At 43.0% G+C, this 26,737-nt stretch overlaps 1 protein-coding gene across 2 annotated transcripts in view; it reads right to left on the bottom strand.

The window, feature by feature from the left end:
- DTWD2 (DTW motif tRNA-uridine aminocarboxypropyltransferase 2) overlaps positions 1-26,737 on the bottom strand; it is a 249,370-nt gene that overhangs the window by 78,437 nt on the left and 144,196 nt on the right. For both annotated transcript variants that reach the window (XM_083158436.1, XM_083158437.1), the window contains exons 4-5: positions 24,713-24,807; positions 767-959 (exon numbers count right to left, since the gene is read on the bottom strand). In XM_083158436.1, coding sequence (XP_083014562.1) covers positions 767-959; positions 24,713-24,807 — 288 coding nt within the window. The remainder of the gene's footprint in view (positions 1-766; positions 960-24,712; positions 24,808-26,737) is intronic.

Genomic DNA, 26,737 nt, shown 5'->3' with positions numbered 1-26,737 from the left:
TGAATTTCGACGATAAACTTCGACTAAAGTTCATGACTGTACTATACTTACTATACAGGATAAATCACTTAAGTAACATGAACAAAAGCTTACACTGTGGGATCTGAAAGTTCAACTATGTATGTCAATGCCATGCATGATTTATATAGATATGACATCAAAATAAATACTGTCATGAAAACAAACTAAACAATAATTTAGTGATTCACCTCCAACCAAGGGCCATTTAAATGCGTCCTTAGAGAATCGCAGACTACAGTTATATTTTTACCATGACCCTACACGAGTTAAACTTACCAAACATTATCAATTTATCTTTGGCATTTACATTTCATGTCTACAACAAGACTATATCCATCTTGATCATTACATGATAAATAACTCTCTATAAAAAAATGTCTAAGAGGCTTGCAAGAATGAAAAAACAAACAGTGCGTCATTTTCCTCTTTTGTTCAGTAGAGTTTAAGAGAGGTTAAAAATGATTTAAAAATTACAGCAATGCTGAAGTGTCAAGTGCTGCTCTGCTATAACTTACCGGCTGCCGTTTGAAGACAACATAAAATATATTTCCAAAATCATCCCTCAAGGTTTAGAGTTATGACAATGTCAGACATAGGTGTAAACAAGCCACAATGCTGCCTGTCATTGTCTTGTTACTGGCCATGATTCAGAAATACAGTTACTCTATAAAAAAACATACTAAATATTTGATCAGAGGACCACACACAAACACTAATTCTATAGTACTATATAAATTTGATTTACCTGTTTTGGCAAACGAAAAATAGAATTTCTGTAGAATATATCTTTGGCCTGGCTCCACGTGCCATCAATTATGATAAGGGAGTGCTGGTGATGATCTGCTGCTAGGGACAGCTCTTCCAAATTAGCAGCCTCTGCTCCAGGATACAGAATCAAAGTACCAGGTTTCCTGCAAATGGCTGCGAGCTCTGGATATCTAAATATAAGAAAGAGTACAGAAAGATAACGTATAATAAGAAAGTACACCGTATAATAAGAAAGTACACCATTTAATAGGACAACATTCAAGCATGAAATTTTCAAAGAAAATCCAATCAAGACGTACGAGATCCAGAGCAGATGGCTCAGGCACAATTGTAATTAAATTTTACCCCTGAAAACTATAAATATGTGCCCTCTATCACATACTTTATAAAGTGACAGTGCATGCTGAAGTGTCTGTACCACAAAAAAGGGTTGTGATCTCACAAGGAAGGGGCATGGTTACACAACAGTAGCCCCAGTTCAATTTACGCCACACAGTAGCATAATCTTATTTATATTATACCACATAATAGTGTCCCTTATTCATGTTACATCACACATTAGTGCCGATTATACACAATGCCCACAGTAGACGTACCGCTTACACAATAATGTCCACGGTAGTAGTGCTACTTACACATAAAGCCTACAGTACTGCTGCTTTTACACATAATTCCCACAGTAGTAACACTGCTTACACACATATGCATGTGTCCAAATACATCTATCCCCCATGCAATATAAGTCTAGTACTACATAATGCATGAGCTCCATGTGGCTCTGTAGTGCCAGGAGTAATTTTTCCATTAAATGTAACTTTTTCTATTAAATTGCATTATATTTGCAAAATGGAGAGAATTGGCTGCATTAACACCATTGTAATGTAGCATGATATGCAGATACAGCTGCAGTCACACAATCAATATAGGCATTAAATAGTGTACTATTCTCTCCATTTTACAAATCATACACTATTTAATAGAAATGTAGCAAAAAAGATGTCCTGTGATGCATGGCACAGCTAGAAGGCTGTTTAAAGGCTAGATGTATGTGGACACATCGTTAATTTCCACAGTAGAAGTGCTACTTACACACATAATGCCCCTGGTAGTAGCGCCGCTTATACATAATGCCACAGTAGTGCTGCTTATGCATATAGTTCACACAGTAGAAGCACCACTAAAGGCCCATGCACACTGGGCGACTTTGAGCTGAAAGTCGCTCAAAACAGCTTATTTAAGAGGCTTTCAGCTCAAAGCTGCCCAGTGTGTATGGCCCGGCGATGAGCAGTGAGCGCTGCTGCATGCTCCCGTATCATTGCCGGGAAAGCCGTTCATCTGCTGGTAATACCCCTAACCCCCCCAAATTCCTTCTCAAATGGACAAAACCATGTGCACTGCAGGTGGGGCAGATGTAACATGTGCAGAGGGAGTTAAATTTGGGTGGGGTTTTACTTCAAAGTGAGATCTATATTGCAATGTAGAAATAAAGCAGTTAGTTAGTATCCCTGCACCAAAACAAAATAACTCACCCAAACCTAATTCTATCTGCACCTGTTACATCTGCCCCCCTGCAGTGCACATGGTTTTGTCCATATGAGAAGGAATTTTCCTCTAAGAGTGAACTAGAATAAAGCCCATAATGCCTACAATAGAAGTGCCGCTAATCTACAAAGGTAATCTACCTGATTCTTGTTAGGATCACAGGTTACAGAGTCCCAGAGTGCCCACCCTGGTGAAAAACTGCCCCCACCGCTACATGATTGCGAAGGGGTTTCAAAAACACATCTACCTCGCATGTGCCTGCAGCAGTAGATATCATTCGTTGGTCAGCGATCATGGAATGATTTCTCCTTGGCTCGCAAATAGAAGTAGTGGAGACTGACTTATATTTGAGGGCGCCGGGACAAAGACAGGGCTGGAAGGTCAACACAATAATTAGGTCGACACTAGGCATGTCGACATTCAACAGGTTGATATGAGTTTCTCACTTTTTTTTTTACTATACCCTACCATCCACTATGGAGTGGCTGGAAAAAGAAATAGTGTGCAGAACACAGCGAGGGCACTGTGTCCGAAGCATGGCTAGCGCAGTGAGAGGTGCAATACATTTTGACGGTATCCATGTAGACTATGTCGACATTCGAGACAAAAACTACCTTCCCATTGTCGACCGAATGCTTTTGTTGACCTTCCAACCCTGTCGACATTAGCCATGTCGACCAATTTCAGGAGTCGACCTTCAGTGGTCGACCCAATGCATGTTGATCTAAATAGGGTAGACCCATACCCATCGTGTTAACTTATGCTCCTCTGGATTATACATTTCTATGTAGCTTTAGGTCAAATTTTTGGGGATCAGCTTAGTAGGCCTTGTATCTAAAACATTGAATTTATAGTGTGCACGGTCCTTTACTTTATTTGGTAGTGGATTAGTCTTACATATGATAAAAATTCTATTGGAAATGACAGTGTGGGTCCAAAATACCAGTTATAGTGTGGCCGGCTCCAAGACCCATCCAAGTGATTTTTATTCCCCTCTTTAGTTTATAGAAAAGGTGGAACTCAAATATTTTCCAATATTCATCTAAAACAGTGCATGTGTCCTCATGTGAATCCAGTCAGCACACTATAAATCCAATGTATTGGATACAAGGCCTACTAAGCTGATCCCCAAAATTTTTACCATTTTAGAAAATTGCTTTAAAGAACGTACAAATGTTTCAAATACACACAATTCATGCCCGTAGGGTCAAAAACCTTATGGAGATTGAAAAAAAAAACCCTGATGAAATTCCTATTTTGGGATGAAACGCGTCGGGGATATGCTATAGTGTTCTTTCTAGCACCCGCTATCTTTGAAAACCCATGCAGTTCCTCTTCCTTGCCTGGGGTGTCACTGTCTGCTGTGGTGTTTCTAGCACAGGTCTGGTTTGCATATCAGTGCTGATATACAGACCACACTATGTTAGAAGCACTACAGCAGACAGCGACACCCCAGGCAAGGAAGAGGAACTGCATGGGTTTTCAAAGATAACGGGTGCTAGAATGAACACTATGCTACATCTACGAATGTTAAACAGCCATTGAGAATTAATCACTATTGTTTGTGAATTTTTTGGGAGTTCAGTAGTAGAGTGCTCAGTGTTAAGAGCGACCATTTATTAATGGAATTAGCGCAATATTGAAGATTGTGTTTTGTTTTATATAGTACATAGTGTACACGTACACACACATATATATATATATATATATATATATATATATATATATATATACACACAGTATATAGGTGGCTAAGAGCCGGCACTCAAACCAATCAAGGGGGTGATAATGTGCCTTTGGGTGCCTTCCGCGAAGTTGAGGTAGTAGGCGAAAAAGCAGCGTCACTCCAAAGGGCTTCAATCAAAAGAATTTATTGTCACATATGGTCGACACGTCCAGGTCGACGTTACAATGCAACAGCATTTTTATCAAGACAGCGTGTGACCAGCTCTGTGAGTATATGTACCCCTGCTTTTCCCCATTTACTTGTTTATGTATCTGGTCACACGCTGTCTTGATAAAAATGCTGTTGCATTGCAACGTCGACCTGGACGTGTCGACCATATGTGACAATAAATTCTTTTGATTGAAGCCCTTTGGAGTGACGCTGCTTTTTCGCCTACTATATATATATATATATATATATATATATATATATATATATATATATTTGAGAAAATAGAACAGTGCGCTGAATCCAATCAAAATGTCCACATTTATATAATAACGGATAACCTCTTAATCCGCAACAGATAGTCCAATCCACCTTTGGATAATCTCCTGTGATAGCACTTAGGTTTTTCTACCCAGCAGCTCCGTTTCTTGTAGAGTAAGACGAAGTTGATACGAAATGCGTAGGGGCGTGGCCTAGCGCGGAGACCACCACCATGTCTGTCCGGGAACTGAGTGTAACCGGCTCCAGCCTAAGGTGCAGTGCACCGTGTTTTAAGCTGTTTGACCGCGGTGACAAGAACCGCCACCGTTGGTACGTGCATTTATTCCTCTGTTCTCATGTTATGTGCTTGTAATAAACTTTTAAACTGATTTCATGCACTATCGAGTGCACGTTTCCATTTCCATAGTGTATATATATATATATATATATATATATATATATATATATATATATATATATATAGTGTGATAGCTTTCAGACCATGTGTTAGTGTAGCTATAAAAATTCACTCTGACTTTGTGCCACAAACTTTCAGCCTTGTTACCGACAACATAAATTGGGAGACAAATCCCTGTAGCCCAATATGTTCTACTACCTTACAACCCTCAGTATTTCAAAAATGAGATTTATGTCTTACCTGGTAAATCTCTTTCTTCGAGGACATCAGGGGCCACAGCGTTACAGTGGGTAGTTAGGAGATGGGAGAGCACCAGCACCCTAGAGGTTAAACTTGAACTGCCTCCCAGGCAGCCGGGCTCCTCCCCTCCTCTACCCCGCCTCCAGGCCAGGAAGCTCAGTTTTTTTAACAAGCCAAGGCAGGAGACAAGATAGAAGGAAGAGAAGCACCGCACAGAAACACATTCTGAACATGTTAGAACCCTCAACCAAGGGATAATATAACATAATCATAACTTAACCATAACGGAAGTAAAGCAGGCGCGGCAGGGAGGGATCCCTGTGGCCCCTGATGTCCTCGAAGAAAGAGATTTACCAGGTAAGACATAAATCTCATTTTCTCCTTCGGGAGACATCAGGGGCCACAGCGTTACAGTGGGACGTCCTAAAGCAGCCACCTATGGGTGGGGACGCGCCTGTGCCGCAGCCAACACACTCTGGCCAAAGGCCGAGTCCTGGGAGGCAAACATGTCAAAAGCGTAAAAACGCAAGACAGTAATGGCGGACGACCAAGTCGCCGCCCTGCAAATTTGCTCAACTTTAGCACCGCCTCTTACAGCCCAGGACACCTCCACAGACCTAACGGAATGTGCCTGAATCCCTGCCGGAACTGGGAGGGAGGTGTCCAAATATGCCTGCCAGAGCGACTCTAGCGGGCAGTAGTTTGCGTAGAGGTGGGCCACCCTCTCATCCGAACACCATATAGTACAAAGAGAGAGAGAGAGTCTGACTAGTGCAACAGCCTAGAACGGTGCACATAGCACATAAATACGCCCCGGCCGGACAACGTCCAAGGAGGACTAAGCCGTAGTAACAACAGACTGTCTAAATGCCGGAACAATAATGTCCTGGTTGACCTGAAAGCCGGACACCACTTAAGGTAGTTGAGAAGGGACGGTAGGAAAAACCGCCCGGTTATAACCAAGAACTTACAGGACAGAGCTGACAGGTCAGAGACTCCCCTGGCCAAAGCTATCGCCAACAAGGAAACAATCTTCCAGGCGAGTCAACACAGGTCCACTGACCGCAAGGGCACAAAAGGTGGGCCCTGAAGAAGTCAGGATTAGAGAGATCCCAGGGGGCAACTGGGGTAACTAAGGGAGGCTGGATATGCAAGACATCCTGCAGGAATGTACAGACATCCGTCGACAGGGCCACCCGTCGACAGAACAAGATGTGCAAGGCTGAAATCCGAACCTTTAAAGATGATCAACGCAACCCAGCCTCCAGACCCTTCTGCAAGTAGGACAGAACCCTAGCCAGGTAGTAAGTCCCGGAATCTGAAGCGTAGGGTTCGCAGCAGGAAAAGTAAGCCCTCCATATGCGATGGTACACCCCATCTAGGGAGGTTTCCTCGCCCTGAGCATGGTGGAGTGAAACCCGCTGGGTCTTACCCGGGAGGTCTCAACAGCCACCCCGTCAAAGCCAAGTGCCTCAAAGCCGAAAGAGAGAGGCGGACCATGAGAGCATGCCTGTGTCCAGGGGTAAGCGAATAGGAGGGGCTACTGACTGCAGATCCGAAAACCAGATCCGTCTGGGCCAAGGTGGAGCAACCAGAATCAATGTGCCGCCCTCCGGCTTCAGCTTGCGAGACATTCGCAAAAGGAGGAAAGTGGTGGAAAGGCGCCATCAGTGTGGACGGCCACGGAGCGGACAGGGCGTCTACCAGGCAAGCCCCCCCCTCCGGGTCGCAAGACCAGGACCCGCACAGTGGTGGTTTGAGGGTATGGCGAGAGGCTGTCAAGGCCACCTCGGTTGGGCCCCACCGTTGTACCAGCATCTGAAACATCACTCTAAGGAGGGTCAAGTCATCGGCATCACAGGTCTGACGGCCGAGGAAGACCGCCACCCAATTCTGGACTACCAGGATAAAAATTTCTGAAAAAGCAGGGATCATCTCTGAAAGATGCCGGATGCTTCTGTCATAGTGGGCTGACAACTAGTGCCACCCTGGTGGTTAACATATGCCACCCTTGTCGCAATGTCCGACTGGACTTGCACCGGCCAACCCCTAAGTTAGGGTTCCGCCAAGCGAACTGCCCGGAAGATTGTCTTTAGTTCGAGGACGATGATGGAGGGCTGGGCCACTAGAGTGGTCCAGAGACCCTGGAACGACCTTTGAGAAGTGACCACCCCCCAAACACGGGAGGCTAGCATGCATGGCTCCAGTAGCGAGGTCCCGTCCAGAAGCCCCCAGGAAAGGGGGGCCCTGCTGGAGACCAGGCGAACTTCTGGGCATGGATGTTGTGGGAGGAAACCGGAGTACCAGGAGTAAACCCATGCAAGTCTGGGGAGAATATACAAACTCCGCACAGTTAGGGCCATGGTGGGAATCTAACCCATGCCCTCAGCGCAGTGAAGCAGTAATGTTAACCACTACACTATCCGTGCTGCTCCTTGGACAGTATTGTAGAGGGTTGGTATGGAACTGAGCCTATTCTGCCAATTCGAAGGCCGATCCACCAACCCCAGGGACCCCACGCAGGCATGCACAGACACCTGCCAGGGGGACAAGAGATGTCTGATCCTGGACTGTAGAGCCAGATGGCAATCCCCCAGAAGGGATATCCTCTGCCGAATGGTATCTAAACCGGCCCCCATATTTGGCACTGGCCCAAATAAAAAGGAACCCTCAAAAGGGACTTTGAGTTCAGGCCTTCCAAGAGCACAGACACTGGTATGTGTGTGCAGCTATGGCCGAGGGTGACCCTCTGGAGGCGATTGGTGTAATTTCCAGAGCCGTCACCTGATACTCAATAGAAGGCAGCAGGGTTTCCTCCGACACCCCTTATGCAGCGTCCGCTGTGAGAGAAGTTGCTCACGCAACTAAGGCCTTAGCCACCCAAGCAGATGCCTGGGGCAGGAGTGCGTCCACTTTAGGGACAGTCTCCCAGGGGACTATGTCCTCCTGTGGAAGGGGGTAAAAGGAAGGGAAACCGCCGATGGCAAGCTAAACTTCCTGTTAGGAATCTCCCAACTGATGACCTTAGTCGAGTTCACAGATTTACGGAATAAACCCAGAATACACCTAGGGAGACACCCAAAGGTGTAGGCGGCTCAGCGGGGTCGTTTAAGGTAAGGACCTATTTGACAGCTGAGACCAAGGTCGGCACCTCAAGACGAGGTGGGGGGGATTCACCTTATCACAGGCCCCCCATCTTCCATACCGTCGTCGACGGTCCCCTCTAGACAATGCTAATCCCAGGTGTCCTCCTCTCTGTGTCTGCTGACGGAGGAGTCTGGATGACGGGGGTATCTGCGTCTACCTGCAGGTACAGAGCGCTTCCACTGTGCGGGGAGCTACACCCGCCAAGGATGGGGACGGCATTTCTGGGGACCTTGTCTGGAGGCAGATAAGCACTCAGCCAAGGGATGAGGCTGCTACTGCTACTAGCTGCACCGGCAACGGAGTAAAGAACGTGGCCCAAGCAGGCTCCTGTTTTCTAGAGGAGGCTGTACCTGTGGGCCTCGCCCAGGCATTGTAGCAGCCTGCGTATAAGCCGTACTGTACTAGTAATGGGGGCATAGGCCAACATTACAGGATGTACAAGACATCCGCGCCGGAGCCCCAGAGTCACTGGGACTGGTACTCCTGGAAGACGTTGCAGTATTATAGCACTGTGAACCGGCTGCTAAAGCACAGGTAAGACAATGTACTACAAGTATAGAAGGCATACAATGCCATAGAATAGGCGGGTAGCCTATATGGTACCGCTAACACAGTATTCTCTGACCAACAGAGATAGTGTTCAAGCCATACACCGTAAGCTGGTACTACGTATACCTTGCGGTGGCGTAGACATTTGGCCCATTTGTACGGCTAACACAGCATACTTCTGTTTTAAATTTTGCATTGTGGGAAGAAACCGGAGTACACGGAGTAACCCCACTAAAACACGGAGAGAACGTACAAACTCTGCACAGTTAGGGTCATAGTGGGAATTGAACCCACGACCCGAGCTGTGCTGCCCCCACAGTACGCAGTAAGCTAGTACTAGGCACATATAGCAATCATTGGCAGGCAGCCTTTCTGACAGGCAGTGATAGTGTTACACAGTGCACAGCCAGCCTGTGATATACATACAATGCAGTGATATAGACAGTGCAGTGATATACATACAATAGACAGCTGCCGTGATATAGACCGGCAGTCTATACGGTACAGACAATGCAGTATGCATCTGAGCCAGCTTGTAATAGACATACAAAGCAGTGATATAGACATACAGTGCAGTTATATATATATACAGGTGCAGTGGATATACTGGCAGTCTATATGGTACAGACAACGCAGTCTGCATCTGACAGTCAGCTTGTATCTGACAGGTAGATAAACTGTGCACAGTCTGGGTCATGTTGGGAATCAAACCCATGACCTCTGCACTGTGATGCAGCAATGCTAACCATTACACCATCCGCTCTGTTCTTTATGCTTCTGACAGGCAGTGATGGTGTTAATTCACAGGATACAATGTTGCACTTGGCTCTGCTTTGCCCAGAGATTGAACTCTGTCTGCTCTGTAACCTGACTCCTGAAGGAGATTATTACAGGGGAGCCCAGGCAGTGAAGGAGTGGAACCCCAGACTGGCTTGATAAGCTCTCTGTGTCCCTCCACACATGTTAAGTCAGCATGACCTAACCAGCAATACATGGCCATATAGTACAGTGTAACACAGATTAAACTGACAGGCAGCTAAACTGTTAACAAACAATGCAGCATACAAGGGCAATGCAATTAATGGCACAAGGCTCCTTTCAGAGCACAGTACTGTACAGTTTCCCGAAGGAGGGGTACAGGGGGGACATGCCCAAATGACCTGGCAGTGAAGGAGTGGAACTCCGGGTGGCTATGAGCTCCTCCGTGTCCCTCCTCACATGTCGCAGGCAGGCAGGAAGGGATCTCAGTGGCGGGAACTCTCTGTGCGCCAAGCACAGTTCCCTGCCTACTGTCCCCGGGTGGAGAGGCTGATGTGGGGGGAGCCTTCTCCCCCTGCTGACAAATGGCCCCCAGGGAGGTGTCCACATGCGGCGCAGGTAAAAATGGCAGGGGTCCGGCGCTACCGGGCGGCCCCGCATACCTGGCGCCGCTGCCCACAAACCGTTTCCCTGGTGGTCCAGCGGGAGCGGGTGGCGAACCAGCCGTCCGCTTGTCAGCGCAGTCGGCGGTCCCCCCCGCCGAACTGCTGCAGCCGCAATGCCCAGCAAGCGCAATCGCGCGCGCTCCCAGCGGGGAGCGCGTTACCTTTGTCAGGTCCCCGGCGTCCGGTGGCGGCTGTGGCTCCCCAGTGCCCGGGGGCCGCTGCAGGTCCCCACCCTCGAGTGGCGATGCAGCTCCGGACCCGGGTGATGGAGCAGCAGCGCAGGTGTCTGTGCAGACCCCCAGTGCTGCTGCTCTGTCACTGACACAAGTCAGTGTAAAAGAAAAATGAAAAATAAAATATAAAAATCAAGTTAGGCTGCTAAATAGCAGCCCCTCTATTAGGTGCATCTGGCTCCTGCCAGCACCCGAAAAAACTGAGCTTCCTGGCCTGGAGGCGGGGTAGAGGAGGGGAGGAGCCCGGCTGCCTGGGAGGCAGTTCAAGTTTAACCTCTAGGGTGCTGGTGCTCTCCCATCTCCTAACTACCCACTGTAACGCTGTGGCCCCTGATGTCTCCCGAAGGAGAAACTAAACTTATTCCCTTGACAAATGGCCTTTTATCTGTGCTTCAAGTACAATATAGTAAAAACACAGTCATGCCATATAAATCTCTGTTTGGAGTAGCAGAATATTAGAGTATTAACAGACACTATTGCCGTTTTACTACTGTGTAGAATCTGAAACTTTTATGGCTCTGTAATATATAAAAAGGCTGAAGGAAACATGAATTAAGCAGCGTTCAGTAGGGAAAAGTATGGTGCCTCAGCAGCATTCACCTTGTAATGCCTTATTAAGACACAAACAAAATGACATTTTCACTGGTGTACCATTAAACTGGGGAGAGTAGCCTGAGGAATGGTACAGATATGGCGTCCAATAGAGCCGCATGTACTTTCACAGTTTAGTTTCTGCTGCAATTATTTAAAGAATAGGGAAAAAAAACAAAAAACACATTGAATGTTCACACATTAGCTGTAAAATGATTGCATCTTCAAGGTCTGCTTATAACACAGCCAAGAAAATAAATCTCAGACTTGCAGAAATAGTAATGACCAGGGGCAAATTACTTAGCGGGCTGGAAACAAATAAAAAAAGAAGGGCACAATAACTGCACCCGTAAAGTGTAGCCAGAACACTGCTTGTAATTTAGGATAGCTGTATACTATACACAGTAATGGGTAAATACATCATGTGTAAAGTCTGTTCTAGTTTGCAAGACATAGTAAGAATATATACATTTGTAAAGTAAAGTTATCCCTGCATATAATACCAGCATGAAACAAAAAAAAAGCATAATTGGATTTAGAGCAATAAAACGAGGGTGACAGTGTGAAACAAATACGTCCGAATGGGCGTATGTGCTGGAATTACTGCTGGTGGTGAGAATGGCACTACACAGTTGGTATCCGGATGGCTGATAGACAATGTCAAGGTTGACACCATATGGTCAAAATCAAGACGGAGCACTAGACTTTTATGATATACATACCTCCGAACATTGGTGGCAGTGGAGGAGGGCCAATTGCATGGGCCGTAGACGAAATAGGGGGCCTGGCCTAACAGTCCTGGTACTCACACAAGACCTTGACCCCTTTTTACCTGCTGTGGGAGTCATGGACAGTACTCTGAGAGCTCTGGCCATGTCTCCAGCCCCTCTGTCTCACTGAATAGATGCTGACTGTCCCACAAAAATTGGGACAGTTGTGAGGTATGGATTTATCCCAATAGCTATACTGGGGGGGGGGAGAAGCTCCACCAACAGTTTATCGCCATAACAGTGGTTAGAAATTGCTGCCTTAAAGCAATGAATCCAATCAGGGCCTTATCTGTATAGGGTTTGTATGTTCTCCTCCTGTTTGAATGGCTTTCCCCTGGGTGCTCTAGTTTATAACCATGCTGCATTTCTGGATACTGTCTAATACCACTTTCAGATCGCAATGCCGGGTCGGACCCAAGATCTTGATCCTAGGTCTGACCCGGCTACAACTCAGGTCCGGCACTTTCACACAGGACCCAGGTCTCCCATTATACAGAGGGCAATCCGAGTTTAAACCTTCTTATGACCCAAGTCAAATTGTGGGTTGGTCCACCAGAGTTATTAGGTATGGTACTATTATTACCCAGGTTCTTTTTGCAATCTGAAAGGTGTATGAAATTAACTTGAATGTGTGTATGCATGTACTGTAGAATATAGATGATTGGCTCCTATAGGGAAAAAAATTTCATGAATTTAAAATATTCTCTGTACAGTGATGCTTTATATGCTGCTGCAACATAATTACATTGTAAGTGGCTAGCAATAGAACCTGCCCAATTAAATTAGTACTACAACTTTGGGGTAAAAAACAATGGCTATAAATTAAGCGTAAATTCTGTAAGCGTACACAGTACTACTTATCAATACTGTGTAAATAGAGAAAAATGCTCTATATTGGCCCTTTAAAAAATTGTCTGAGTTTATCTGGCATCCCGCAACCTCGGCAAACTCAGATGTTGTTACATATGCCCTTAACATTTAGATAAAAAGAAATACAGCCAATATATGTAAAAAAAAAATACAAAAAAGATACAGTTTATGCACGGTTCTGTTTTGGATTGGTTCCTCTCACCATCTTAGCGGAAGTTTAAAAATGAAAAGGTCATCTTATTGGCTATCCAAAACAGCCAATAAGATAACTATTCCAGATCTCAATATATTAGCGTACAAACTGAACCAACCTTCTCTATAAAAAATAGCACCAATGTGGCTTAAACGGGAAAGTCATCAACATTTGCTATACACACTGTTTCTGTTGAAAATATTAAACAAGGAAAGCAGAAAGGCTTCGAGGTTCAATCAATTGCGCTAACATTAGACATTATTTTATTAACACAGAATGTTAATTTAAATACTTAAATTAAATGTCTGTATTCGAAAAAAAACACACAAAAAATGTATACGCTATAAGATCCAATGTGCTATGCTTGAAAACCAATTTCAAATTAGTTTCACAGTATTCCAAGCATGCAGAAGGCTTCAGGCAACAACTGACCCTAAAACTGTTAATTAGCAATTAAGCAGCCAAAAATTAACTATTGCTCTTGGGTCTGCTGTTTGTACGCTCCAACATTCACATTATTTATAGAACCAACCTGTTTAACAATGCAATTTGGCATTTCAAATATTTACTTTTTTTTTTGTGAGCAACTGACAGATTCTGTGAAGTTTTATTTTATCCGCATATTTCGCAGAGAAGAAAATTGGTTATAAATTTTTCATTAGAAGTGGATAGCATAGGTGTTTGACAGGGATTCACCTGCAGACTTTAATTCTATGTAGCCAGATCTGGTTTATTCTCTGCATTAATACAACTGATCTTCTCTCCCTCCTTCCTCTACAGAAGTGATTTAAAACCTCTTTTCAACTTACAACACGCTGAATGCGATTTTTAAATTGTCAAGACACATCATTGTCCCCCATGGGAAAACACACACACACACACAGGCTAGCAGCATGTGAGGCAGTTGTTAGCCTAATATGGAGGACTATTGTTATTAACCACATGTGGTCCGTAGTGCTGTACAGACAGTAAACAACAAGTACATGCTATAATAGTACAAATCAGTAAGCAAACAAACACTACAACTCTCAAACAGCAACTAATATACTGGATGGGTAAAGGCATCTGGTGAATTTAGTACAAGCTGAAACCTCTGCCCGTTAGCATGAACACGCATATAACAGAGATAGAGCCAATGAAAAAAGGTGGGAAGACTGAGTGGAATCAAGGATCAGGGAGCCCAAAAAAGAGGTGCAGGTGTAGTTGGTGAGCATGTTACAGGTAATGAGATCAGGGGAAATAGAATTCTGCTCATTAAAGCTTACAATCTAATGGGAAGATGGTTGACAGATGGAGGTGAGCCAGAGTAAGGGGATAGGATGACAAGAACAGGAGTGTGTGAGATGGAGGATAGAAAAGATGAGGTTAGGCAGGGGACTGGTATGCTTTTAAAAATAAGTGGGTTTAAAATAACCATTTGAAACACTAAGGCTATGAGAAAGCATGATAAAATTAGGGAAATCCATTTCTGTGTTGGGGGTAACAGGAGAAATCTTGGGAGTGTAATGTGGTTACCAGGGCAGATGAAAGGCGGCAGTAAATGGCCGACCAAAGAGGTAGAGCGTATGTATGGCAAAGAGGTTGGAGATTTAAAGAGGATTCTCAAGGTGTTTTGAAGGTGACAAAAAGGTGGAGGGGATTGGAGAACTTTGAAGAAGGATTGTTTCGAGATGAAGATGGTGGGATGGTGAAATGAGAGGATTAACTTTAAATAAATAAATAAAGTCTGCCCAGCAATGAGATTTTCATTTTTAACAAGAAATTGGGAAGTGGGGCCAGTGGTGAAAGAAGATGAGTGAGAATTTTTAATTTATGGGGTAGAAAAGCGGCTTTGAAAGAAGAGAATAAAAGGGAAGGCTCAAGAGAGATGACACAAAATGTACAGTTGGGGGATAGATGCCCACTCCACTGACTGGATGGTTATCAGCTCTAACGGAGTGGGTAAATTAGTTGCCACTATAAGAGAGGGCAGCAGGGGGAAGCAGTGTCAGGTTTCAATGATAACAACGAGGTTAAGAAAGTAGAGATGAAGAAGTTGTGCATTGAGGGCAGTTTATTGCAGATGATTCTGGACTTTCGCAGGATGCAGGAGTAAGGGAGAGGGCATTTTGTGTCACATATAGCTCTAAGGACATGTGTAAGGATGTTTTGCTGCCGTTTATACATCAAGATTAATTGCTACCCTTTTGAAAGTTGGAATGGCGCACATTATTTTAGACGATAATTTATCTATATAAACATGTAGCACCATTCCAAAAATATAAAAAACTGCTTTTTGTCTATTGACACAGAATACATGAATTCAATTTACATGTTAGTTACATTGGTTGTGCCAAAAATGTGAATGTTCATATAATCAATACTTGATTTGTAAACACAGCAGGAGAAACCTCTAATTAGATCACCATTGTGGGAATACATTGTAACCATTCAACCTAATCTAGTGTTCATAAATATACAGACTATTAGTTTGTAACCTCATTAAATATAATGAACCTGATAATGAACCTCTTTAAATATCCTAAAAACAGAGGTGTCCTGCTATTCACACCTTGTCTAGTTAGCATCATGCCACAGTAAGTTGTAACATACTGAGGAACTGGTGAAGCCAGAGAGGTCCTTTCACCTTTCTGCGCACCAGAATGAGCTTTTCCTAAACTGTACTCTGCATGCTATAAATAGCTTGATTGCCTGATGGATATTTCGTTACACTGAACAGCGTTATGCCATGATCCTTGATTCCAGAGCTGCTAAGTTTGTAATAAAGCATTACATTTTTTTAAGTTATGCCACCCAGCTGTATTTTCCACTAAATGGCTATACACATTGCATTGTACACGGTGTACCACCAAACGTGGTACATGGTCCACTGATACAATATTGTTTTCAGTACTGTAGTAATTGTCCATGGAGCATTCACCCCCTAGCAGTTAAACTGTTTGCTGTTCTCTCAGGGTGTACCGTACACCAGGGGTAGCCAACTCCAGTCCTCGAGAGCTACCAACAGTGCGCATTTTCCAGGTCTCCTCACAGAATCACAAGTGAAGAAATTAGCTCCACCTGTGGATCACTTATAATGTGTCAGTGAGTAATGAATGCACCTGTGCCAAAGCTAGGTGATCCAGAAAATGTGAACTGTTGGTAGCTCTTGAGGACTGGAGTTGGCTACCACTGCCGTACACCATGAAATGATACACCATGAAATGCGCGACTAAGAGGCTCGAATTGCATTCTGTAAGCAAAGATGTAAAAGGACACATTATGGGACTTCCGGTTCCGGCATGGTGAGGTGATCAGCCTGTCCACACCGCTCCGTCGCCCGCCTCAGCCCGCTCACCTTACAAGCTGTCATCTTCGGGCAGAAGTAGATCGCGGTCCCGCAGGCAGCCATGGAGAAACCCCCGGGACATCCAACGCCAGCGAAACCTTCCCCCGGGCCGCTGCAACAACGCCAAGACAAAAGAAAAGGGGATCACAATATGGCGCCCGACGCTGACACCGCCCGAAGCTCACCGGCAGCCAAGAAACCCATCACTGACAACCGCGTGCTAGTGGGAGATGCAGGAGCCTTGCCAGGTATGCAATCTCTTACACAGAGAGACTTCACAGCACTAATACAAGCGGCAATGCAACCCCTTTTACAAAAAGCAGTGGCAGACATTACCACTCAGCTCAGCAGTTTGTCCATACGTCTGGACACTGCAGAGGAGCACATAGGTAAAAACATGGACGATATAGTCACCCTTAAGAGCACGGTTCTCCGGCTAGAGAAGGATAATAAACTTCTGCATGAGGGGCTGGAGAATGCAGAAAACCGGGCTAGAGGGAAAAATCTAAGAATATCAGGGCTACCAGAGTCCTTGAAAGGGCCTCACTTGGAGCACTTTGTTAGGAACACCCTCCCTTCCTTACTGGAAGTAAAAGTCCAATGTGCTGATTTATCAATAGAAAGGGTCCACAGACTTGGCCGCCTCAATCCCCAGGAGCAATCTCGCCCAAGAGTGGTTATATTTAAAGTTTTGAATTATTTACACCGACAAATTCTATGGAATGCCTCGAGGAAAATCAACCCCATAATGTGGGACGGCCATGCCTTACGTATATTTCAGGATTTTTCAATAGCACTGGCCAAATCAAGGCGCTCTTTTTCTCTGATTTGTTCAACTCTAGCCAAAGATAACAGAATTTTTTTTCTAATGTTCCCAGCTCGCCTTAGAATTTTCTCAGGCACGAGTTATAAGAATTTTGAATCTGCATCTTATTCTCCCAATGGCTGAAATTTAAGTGGTACCTGATGGATTTTCTATTTAAGCTCTACAGGGGTGTGTAGAGTTTTAAAAAAGCACTATTTCGCTGAAAATTGTGTCCCTGACTTAAGGGCAAAGGGTTTGACTGTGATTTCACAAATAGTTATGACAGTTGTACTACTTATTGTTTAGTTTCTGCTTTCAAAACTGCAGGTTTATTTAGGCTACTTTGCGCTTCTCGCAGGAGACAACTCGGTACTATGTAAATATTTGGGGGTATTAGTTTGTCTGCCGGGTAGGGGGAAGGAGAATACAGCTTATATGTTCTACTAATTTTAAATACATCCTTTAAGAGGGGCGAAGCGGGCCCGGTTCAATTTTTCCATATTTCAACCAACCTGGACATGCAAGACTTAACAGTCTGCATGTCTATAAACTACTGGAAGTTCACTTTTAATATTATGTTTACTGCTCATTTCCTTGGTAGATTGTTTGTCCTTATTTGTCTATTATGTCCCTTCTGTGTATCTCCCTCCCCCTTCTTTCCAGTCTCGAGTGAGGTTCCTATTTGCAAAATGTGGTATATATTTGTGTTTTATCATGTCACTTAAAATTGGTTCTCTAAATACCAGAGGCATTCACACCTCCACTAAAAGGAGGAAACTCCTGACTTATTAAAACAAGCAAATGATTGATGTTGTATGTCTCCAAGAATCTCATTTAATGCCCCCGGAGGTGAAAAAGCTCCAGATGTTGGGCTGGGTTGTATTAGGCTCTTCACACCTTAACTCTAAGTCTTGTGGGGTAATTACTATGGCTAAAAAATCTCTGGGCATACAGGTTCTATCTGAATTCTCTGATCCTGGCGGTAGGACTCTCTTTTTAAACATACTGGTAGATAATGTAAAATTTACTATATGTAACATCTATGCCCCGACAAATTATAAAAAATCCTTCTTCACCTCGCTTATAGCCAGGGCTATTTTTGTGCAGGCTCCAGCAGGAACTGTGGCCCTTATTCTAGTTCACTCTTTCTGACAAAATGTTTCTTAGATGGACAAAACCATGTGCACTGCAGGTGAGGCAGGTGTAAAACCCCACCCAAATCTAATTATCTCTGCACAAGTAACACCTGCCTCACCTGCAGTGCACATGGTTTTGTCCATCTAAGAAATATTTTGTCAGAAAGAGTGAACTAGAATAAGGACCACAGTTCCTGCTGGAGCCTGCACAAAAATAGCCCTGCTTATAGCTAAACTTTATACCTATGATCCTTAGACTTTAATAATTTGTGGAGATCTAAATCTGATCTCCTCCAAACTACTAGATAAATCCGTTGTGCCTAATGCTTCCTATTCGTTGCCAAAAATAGGAATCTTATATTTAATTAAAGCCCTGAACTTGGTGGATGCCTGGAGAATTCATAACCCGACAGAAAGGGACTTCACTTGCTTATCCCTAACACATAGCTCATGGTCACGGATTGATTACATCCTGGTGGCGGAGCCTCTCTTTGGGCCTTATTTTCGTTCACTCTTTCTGACAAAATCCTTCTTAGATGGACAAAATTATGTGCACTGCAGGGGGGAAAATATAAAATGTGCAGAGAGAATTAGATTTGGGTGAGTTATTTTGTTTCTGTTCAGGGTAAATACAGACTGCTTTATTTTTACACTGCAATATAGATCTCACTTTGAAGTAAAACCCCACCCAAATCTATCTCTCTCTGCACAAGTAACATGTGCCCCCCTGCAGTGCACATGGTTTTGTCCATCTAAGAAGGATTTTGTCAGAAAGAGTGAACCAAAATAAGGCCCTTTGTGAGGACATCTAAACCCTCCATAGAACCTCCACTTATGTCCGACTACGGCCTGATCTCCTTGGTTTTGGAGCTCAAGGCATCCACCAATACATCTCCTAATTGGAGGTTTCCATCCCATTTAATCCAATCGAGGGAACTGCGAGATCATCTCGAAAAGGTCTGGGCCCTATTTAAAAAAGAAAATGGGGAATACGAGATAAAGGATCCTATGATATTTTGGCAAGCTGCAAAAACTGTCCTTCGAGGCGAAATCATTTCCTTCGCTTCAAACTTTAAAAAAAAAAAAATATATATATATATATATATATATATATATATATATATATATAACACTACAAGCAGACCTAACGGAGGCCTTCCAGTCGTTTAAACAAAACCCTAGTCAGCAAAATAAAACTGCCTATCAAAACGCCCAATTACAAAGTAATGAATATCTTAATTCTATGGGAGAGAAATATCTGTTTAATGTGAACTCAAAATTTTACAAATTCGGTAATAAAATCGGGAAAATGCTCACCAACTTACTACATGGCTCTAGAGTTCGCTCCACAGTTTAACCCCTATATTTGGAGGATGCCACATTGGCGAGCTCGGATATTCAAATTGCTGAAGTTCTGAAGCGTTATTATGAGGAACTTTATTCGGTCCCTAGGATCTCGCGGGAGGGACCCGCGGGGTTAGTGGCGGAGTCGGCAGCTTCTCCCTTAATATCTCCTGAGGCCTACTGGAACTCCTTGACATTTCCACACGTCCCAGCAGAACTGTCTATAAAATTGATGGCCCCCATATTGGAACAAGAGGTACGTCAGGCAATAAAACAGCTTAAGCCAGCCAAGGCTCCTGGGCCAGATGGCTTTTCGAAATAATTTTTTAAACGAATGGGCCTTTGGCTGCTAGCTATAACTGTATAGTTGAACGAGGTTTGCTTCCAGCATACTTCTCGGACGCCATGATTAAAGTTACCCCCAAAAAAGGTTGTGATTTAAAGCTTCCCGGGTCATATAGACCTATTTCGTTACTGAACATAGAATACAAGCTCTTTACAAAAAAAATAGCCGAAAGGTTGAAGGACATACTGCCAATCATAATTGGCGCAGACCAAACGGGGTTTATCTCCGAGCGGCATTCTGTGACCAATGTGAGGAGGTTGTTGGCAGCTATTCAGCAGTCGCATGCTCTCTCGGCTAACAGAGGCCCGGATAATTTAGTTCTGGCCCTGGACGCCGAGAAAGCATTTGACATGGTCCTGTGGCCCCACTTATTTCAATCTCTACAAAATTTTGGCTTTCCCATGAGATTTATTGAAGTACCTCTACTCGACACTGATGTCTAGAATAGCATGCAATGGGTTGCTGTCATCACCATTCCAACTTAGAAGAGGGACAAGGCAGGGCTGCCCCCTTTCCCCGCTACTATTTGCGATTGCGGTTGAGCCCCTGGCCATAGCAATAAGATCTTCACCTCTAATTCATGGGATTATTATCAGGAAAACAGAAATCAAAATTGCTCTATTCGCCGACAACACCCTCGTTTTCCTGTCTAACCCCTCCCGCTCTCTGCCGGCTCTACTGCGCCTCATTGGTTCGTTCGGTGAGATCTCAGGGTACAAAATTAATATGTCAAAATCCGAGCTCCTTCCTTTGGGTACTCCTAATTATCAATTGTGCCACTCTTTGAACTCCCCGATCCCTCTGTGCCACTCTCACTTTAAGTATTTAGGAATCCAAATTAGCAATGATCTTTCTAAATTATATTCACTGAACTGTGGCCCGATAATTTCCCATATTAAAACCAAGCTTGATGCTTGGAAGGATCTTCCTCTCTCGTTGATTGGCAGGATGGCAATTGTTAGATCAATCATTTTACCAAAAAATCCTTTACTGCATGCAGATGTTACCCATTTCTTTGAAGCTAACAGACATCAACTTGCTGGAGTCGCTATTTAACAAATTTCTCTGGAAAGGCAAACGCCCTAAAATAGCAAAAAATAAACTTAAAGTTCAAACCCTAGACGGAGGTCTGGGATATCCTGACCTGCGGTGCTATTCATTAGCTATACATTTTAGGTTTGTGGGAGACTGGCTTTTAAACATATCTACTTTTTCAGATATGGAACTAGATCGGGACGCTTTTCATCCCTACGCACCAGGAGCACTGCTTCAGGTGGGTTACGGAGCTGTACCGCCAGAGATCAGAGAACATATCCTGTTAAAAGATACCTACAAAGCATGGAACCAGATGAACCGCATATGTAAATCCAACCCCCAGGAGACTTCTTATATGCCCCTATGGGGCAACCCAGCCTTCCCACCCTCCCTTCTAGATATGCGATTCAACATCTGGAAACAAAAGGGATTAGATTTGACTAGTAAGATGTTTGATCCGGGAGGCCAACTTTTAACCTTTCCAGAGTTGACTGAAAGATTTGGTTTAGAGAGATCTCATCTGTTTATGTATTACCAGGCGAGGCACTTCTCGAGCCACAAAAGACCCAGTGTCCCCAAAACTATTCAATCAATAAGCTTCTCTCAGATTCACTCTCTAGATACTTTACTGAGGTTCATCACCGAGAAGAAATATAAATTGAAATGTTTATATAATCTGTTAATTCATAATTTATTTTCTAATACACCTCACTGGGCTGGACTGGTCGAGAGGTGGCATGCCGACTTACCGCATATTTCTAAATTAGACCAGATTATTCATTTACAAATGTCCTCAAAGAAAGCTTTGAAATATGCATACCTACAGGAGGTTTTCGTCCGAACTATACACAGAGCTTACATCACGCCTCACCAACGAAGGCATATGGCTGTTGATGAGCTGGGTCACTGTTGCAAATGCGGCTCCTCTAAGGCTGATTTTGCTCACTGCATGTGGGACTGTTTCAAAATTAAAAGATTTTGGTGCAAAGTCCTGGCCTTTATTAACACAATATTTTTAGTGAAATGGCCAGGGTCCCCCTCAGCTTATATGGGCTTATCGTTTCAAGAGTGGCAGATGGAAGAGATTGACGCCAACGCTATTCCCCTCCTTATAACTACAGTCACAACAGCTCGTAAATGCATTTTAATCTTCTGGACAAAAAAAGCTGCCCGAACTTAGCTCATGTTCAACAGAAACTCCTGCAATTTATGTACTTCGAAAGAAAATATGCTCGACTGGACCAACAAAATGGACTCTGCAGATTTAATTCAAAATGGCTATTTTTTATTAACACGTGGGAAGACAAAATTAGGCAAAATGTTATCTTAGAGCTGAACGACTCTTGAGTATCTCAGCTAGCCAATTCATCAGGATGACTCAGGCCAAACTTTCTGAACTTTCTAAAATGCTGAAATTTTGATTAAGAGCTTATTCTTATGTCTTTGATATTAACAGTGTCAAGGTAATATGTCTACAGGATCTCACTTCTGGGCTGGAACAACTTGTACCTCCTAGATCCCCCCCCCCCCCCCCTTCTGTCTACATGTCTATGTTTAGGTTTATGTTTAGATATAGACTATTAAGATAAAGTAATACTGTCCTGTTTATAGGGTGCGCTGATCTGATGTTATTAATACCCCTTTGAACGACTAGCTTAATGACGTCGAGTCATGTAGAGAAAATAATTCTTTCTTCTTAGATGCTTAAGGTCATATATTACAGATCTCCCACCGATGATTATATTAATATTAAGATTTGTTTTGGATATTACTCTAAGCTGATATTCCTTGTTCTGGTAATTGAAAAATGTTGTTACATGAATGTCTGGAAATGACTTACCTTTCCAATGTATACTTGTATTCTGTGACACATTACTTTATACATTGTACTTTATGTTTTATATCTTAAAAATTTCAATAAAAAGATAAAAAAAGGACACATTCTTATTATCAGTTATTTATATAGTGCACCCATATTCCGCAGAGCTATACAGAGAATATTTGTACATTCACATCAGTCCCAGTCGAGCTTACAATCTATATTCCCACATGTACAGTACGCGTGTGCACGCACGCACACAGACACATTCTAGGGTTGATTTTGTTGGGAGCCAATTAGCCTACCAGTATACTGTATCTTTGGAATGTGGAAGGAAACCGGAGTACCCCGAGGAAACCCACGCGAGCAAAGTGAGAATTTATAAACTATGCACAGTTAGAGCCATGTTACGAATGGAACCCATTACCTCAGTGCTGTGAGGCAGTAATGCAAACATTACACATCCATGCTATACATCTGTATAGGTCTTACCACTTCCAGGTGAGAAACCGGAAGATACAAATAACAATGTGATTATAAAAGAATTGTTTTTTAATATTTATATTTTTTAGTTTTTTTACACAGTACATAAAATTTAGTGTAAATCTACCTGAGAGTAAGAAGTGCAGACTTAGCTATGGCAATTTTCATCCCTGAATTTGAAACCATGAGCCCTATAATATTTCCAGGATGTACCTTTATATTTAGCCGTGAAAAAAAGTTTTCATAGCAAGAGAAATGTATTCGGGTTTATAAAAAATAATAAAACAAAATACCATTAATAAAAAATAAAGTGGAGAACAATAAACAAGACTACAGTCAAACAGCTTAGGCATGCACTGGCCAGTAGTTTTGGTGCTGCCTTTACGCACAACACAAAGCTACCAGGAATTGCCAAAACCTACTGTACTGTACAATGCTATATGTTCTCTGCTATTCAAAATAAACTATTGCCCTGTCGAGTTAGCTGAAACTTCCATTTACCAGCTCTTAAAACAACATGAAATAATGACAACTGTTTACACTGGCTTATCTTTATTCCATTTTCTATAGTTTAACTACCCGTACATACTCGAGTATAAGTCGACCCGAATATAAGCCGAGGCACCTAATTTTACAATAAAAAACTGGGAAAACTTATTAACTCAAGTGGGACCCTCACTCGAGTATAAGCCGAGGGGAGCTTTTTCAGCATAAAACATGTTCTGAAAAAGTAGGCTTATACTCGAGTATATATGGTAAATTGTGAATGATTCTGGGTGGAGAGAAAAGTCACAATTAAGTTAAATAATAAAATTTTCAGGAAAATAGCTAAACACCAATTAATATCTATGAATATTTTAAGGGAATTCCAAACTTTTAGACAAACTTGATGCCAAGTGATGTATAAAAAAAAGAATCAGGTTGATATTCCTGATATTTAAATGATTTGAATTCAAATGCTTTCACTACATAAAAAAATGGCTTTTACTTGCGCGTGCCTGCCCGAAGACGGGGTGGGCGGCTGATGTCTTGTGAGGTCAGCCCCCTGCAGCCAACGTACTCAAGGGAACACCTAGCTTTTTCATGCGGATGCCCATAAAAATGGTCAGTGTTCCCAGGGACAATGCCCGTCCACGCCGCCGTTCACCCTTAGAACTCCCTCCCTGCTGTTAACAGCCCGGTGAATGTGTAACTCGCCGCAGACGTTCAATGCATAAACCCCGACCATCGGGGCAGGGGCCCAATTTGGATCACTGCATATGATCCAGTATCGGCCCATACAGTATGTGTAGGCTTCAGTATGCTATGGGCAAGACTTAATCTGCATGTATTTAAATATTGTTTGAATCCTTTCCTTCTTCTGATTAACTAAATTAATGTGTTGCCGGTGCACTACAGTATGTAGAATTCTCAGACTTCAAATCATTATTTATACTATTGAGTGACAACTGAGAAAATGATCAATCTACTTAAAGAGTACAAGATGATTGTTTACCTTTCTTCACCAAAACGTCGACCAATTAAGACCTTGAATTTGTCTTCAGGGAGGCAAGCTGCCAAAAGGGGTACTGTCCGAAGTACTCTACTCTCCTAAATAAAGCAGAAGAAATTGAAACACATAATTGCATTTTAATTAACAAACACTGCAAGTAAATACCAGAGTTTGCCCAAACAGAATCTATGTTAGAAAATACTAGCAAATGTGCAGCAAAAAAAAAAAAAAAACGTTTGAAGAAGAATGCTGGCAAACTTTTCTATTTTTCCATTGAACCATAAAAACTAAAAATGATTTTGAAAGACACACCTACTGTATTCACACAAGAAATCTTATTAATGTGGTTATATTTCCCTAAATAGAATCAACTGAACAATCCATGGCCTTGACCAAGTACTGTTCTAATATCAATCTGTCAGACGTGCTGAAATCACCCAGCATGTCCGAAAGATCCAAAAATAGGTCAGCAGATTTGGTAATATATGCTAAACATTCCAAAAAATCTGATGGTATGCCTTAGCTTCTTGTTCAGTTTACAGCAAGTATTAAAAGGTTGAAAATCCTAGAGAAGAACAAAGTACCAGAGTGGAAAATGACCTATTTATGTATAACAAAACACTTTTATATAGGCCATTTGGGATGTTCTACCTAATTTTGTAGAAAAAATAAAAAAATAAAAGAGTCCATGGCTCCCCAGGCAATTCCTACATCTAAGGAAATGTCAATGGCTTACTTTTTATACTACAGTGGCATGTAACAAGTTGGCCTTAAATAATGAATTGAAATCCAAATTAAATGGTGTTAAAACTTGAAACCGTAATCTGGTACATAAGGCAGTTATCAATTTGCATATATTGAACTTTCTAGAGGACACAGCTCAAACCATGTTATTTGGGGACTATACCTAAAAGCCCATACAGCTCAGTTTCGGTATTTGAGCTGCTTTCCATAGCGTCCATATATCTACGTCTGTTCCATATATCTACGTCTGGTCCATATATCTACGTCTGTTCCATATATCTACGTCTGTTTCTGCCATGGTTGTTACATTATTTCTGAGGGCAGAGTTTATATATGATGTCAAATTGAGGGCGGAGAGAACTGTACCTGCACACAGTGCGTGTGTAAAAGGCCCCACATCTCCCTCTGTACTCACTGGCATGTTAGGATGGGACATCCACGGCCCGGCAGCCGTCCTTTTGATGGGATAGAACCAGCTGCTAAATGGCGGCAGAGCCATGGTTGGCCCGTGTGAAAGGACCTGTCACCCAAAAGCCAGCAATAAGGTAGGGAGGGAGAAAAACCATATAGGTTTGCAGAATCACTCTACAGTACAATCCGTTTAGTTCACCAGAATCCATCTACGTTCCGAAGTGGACTTATATGGGTGGTAGTAACACAAGTAATCCGTCCCTCCCCCTATTAGTACTAACTCAATCTAAGCATGTCAGGGGTTCTCAAACGCAGATCCACAGATGCCCACACAGTTCACCCGACAGGTGCACTCATTACTGACTGACACGTTTTCCAGGTCACCTGACAGGTGCATTCTTTACTGACCGACACATTTTAAAAGATCCACAGGTGGAGCTAATTATTTCCCTTGATTCTGTGAGGAGACCTGCAAAACATGTGTGGGGTCCTGAGGACAAACTTTGATAACCTATGCCTTACACTACAGGAATTGAAAAAGTCAATATAGTGTTACGGCATTGTTCTAAGTGCATAAAAAATACCTCTTGAAAATGCTAATTATTTATTAACAGTTTCTTATATAGCACACACATATTCCGCAGCGCTTTACAGAGATATTTGAACATTCACATCAGTCCCTGCCCCAGTGGAGCTTACAATCTATATTCCCTACCACATATACACGCACACAGAAACATGATGTACATTACAGTGCTTGTGTTTAGCAATTGTGCAATACTAGGCCAAACCCCATCCTCACATACTGTACTTTTGAATTTCCTCATGCACCGGAGGAACCAGCACCCTGTGTACATGCCTCCCCCATCATAC

The sequence above is a fragment of the Crinia signifera genome, chromosome 1 (assembly GCF_055691185.1).
Source record: "Crinia signifera chromosome 1, ASM5569118v1, whole genome shotgun sequence".
NCBI classification, from domain to species: Eukaryota; Metazoa; Chordata; class Amphibia; order Anura; family Myobatrachidae; genus Crinia; species Crinia signifera.
The sequence above is the reverse complement of the archived record's forward strand: the minus strand, read 5'-3'. Positions and strand labels throughout refer to the sequence as shown.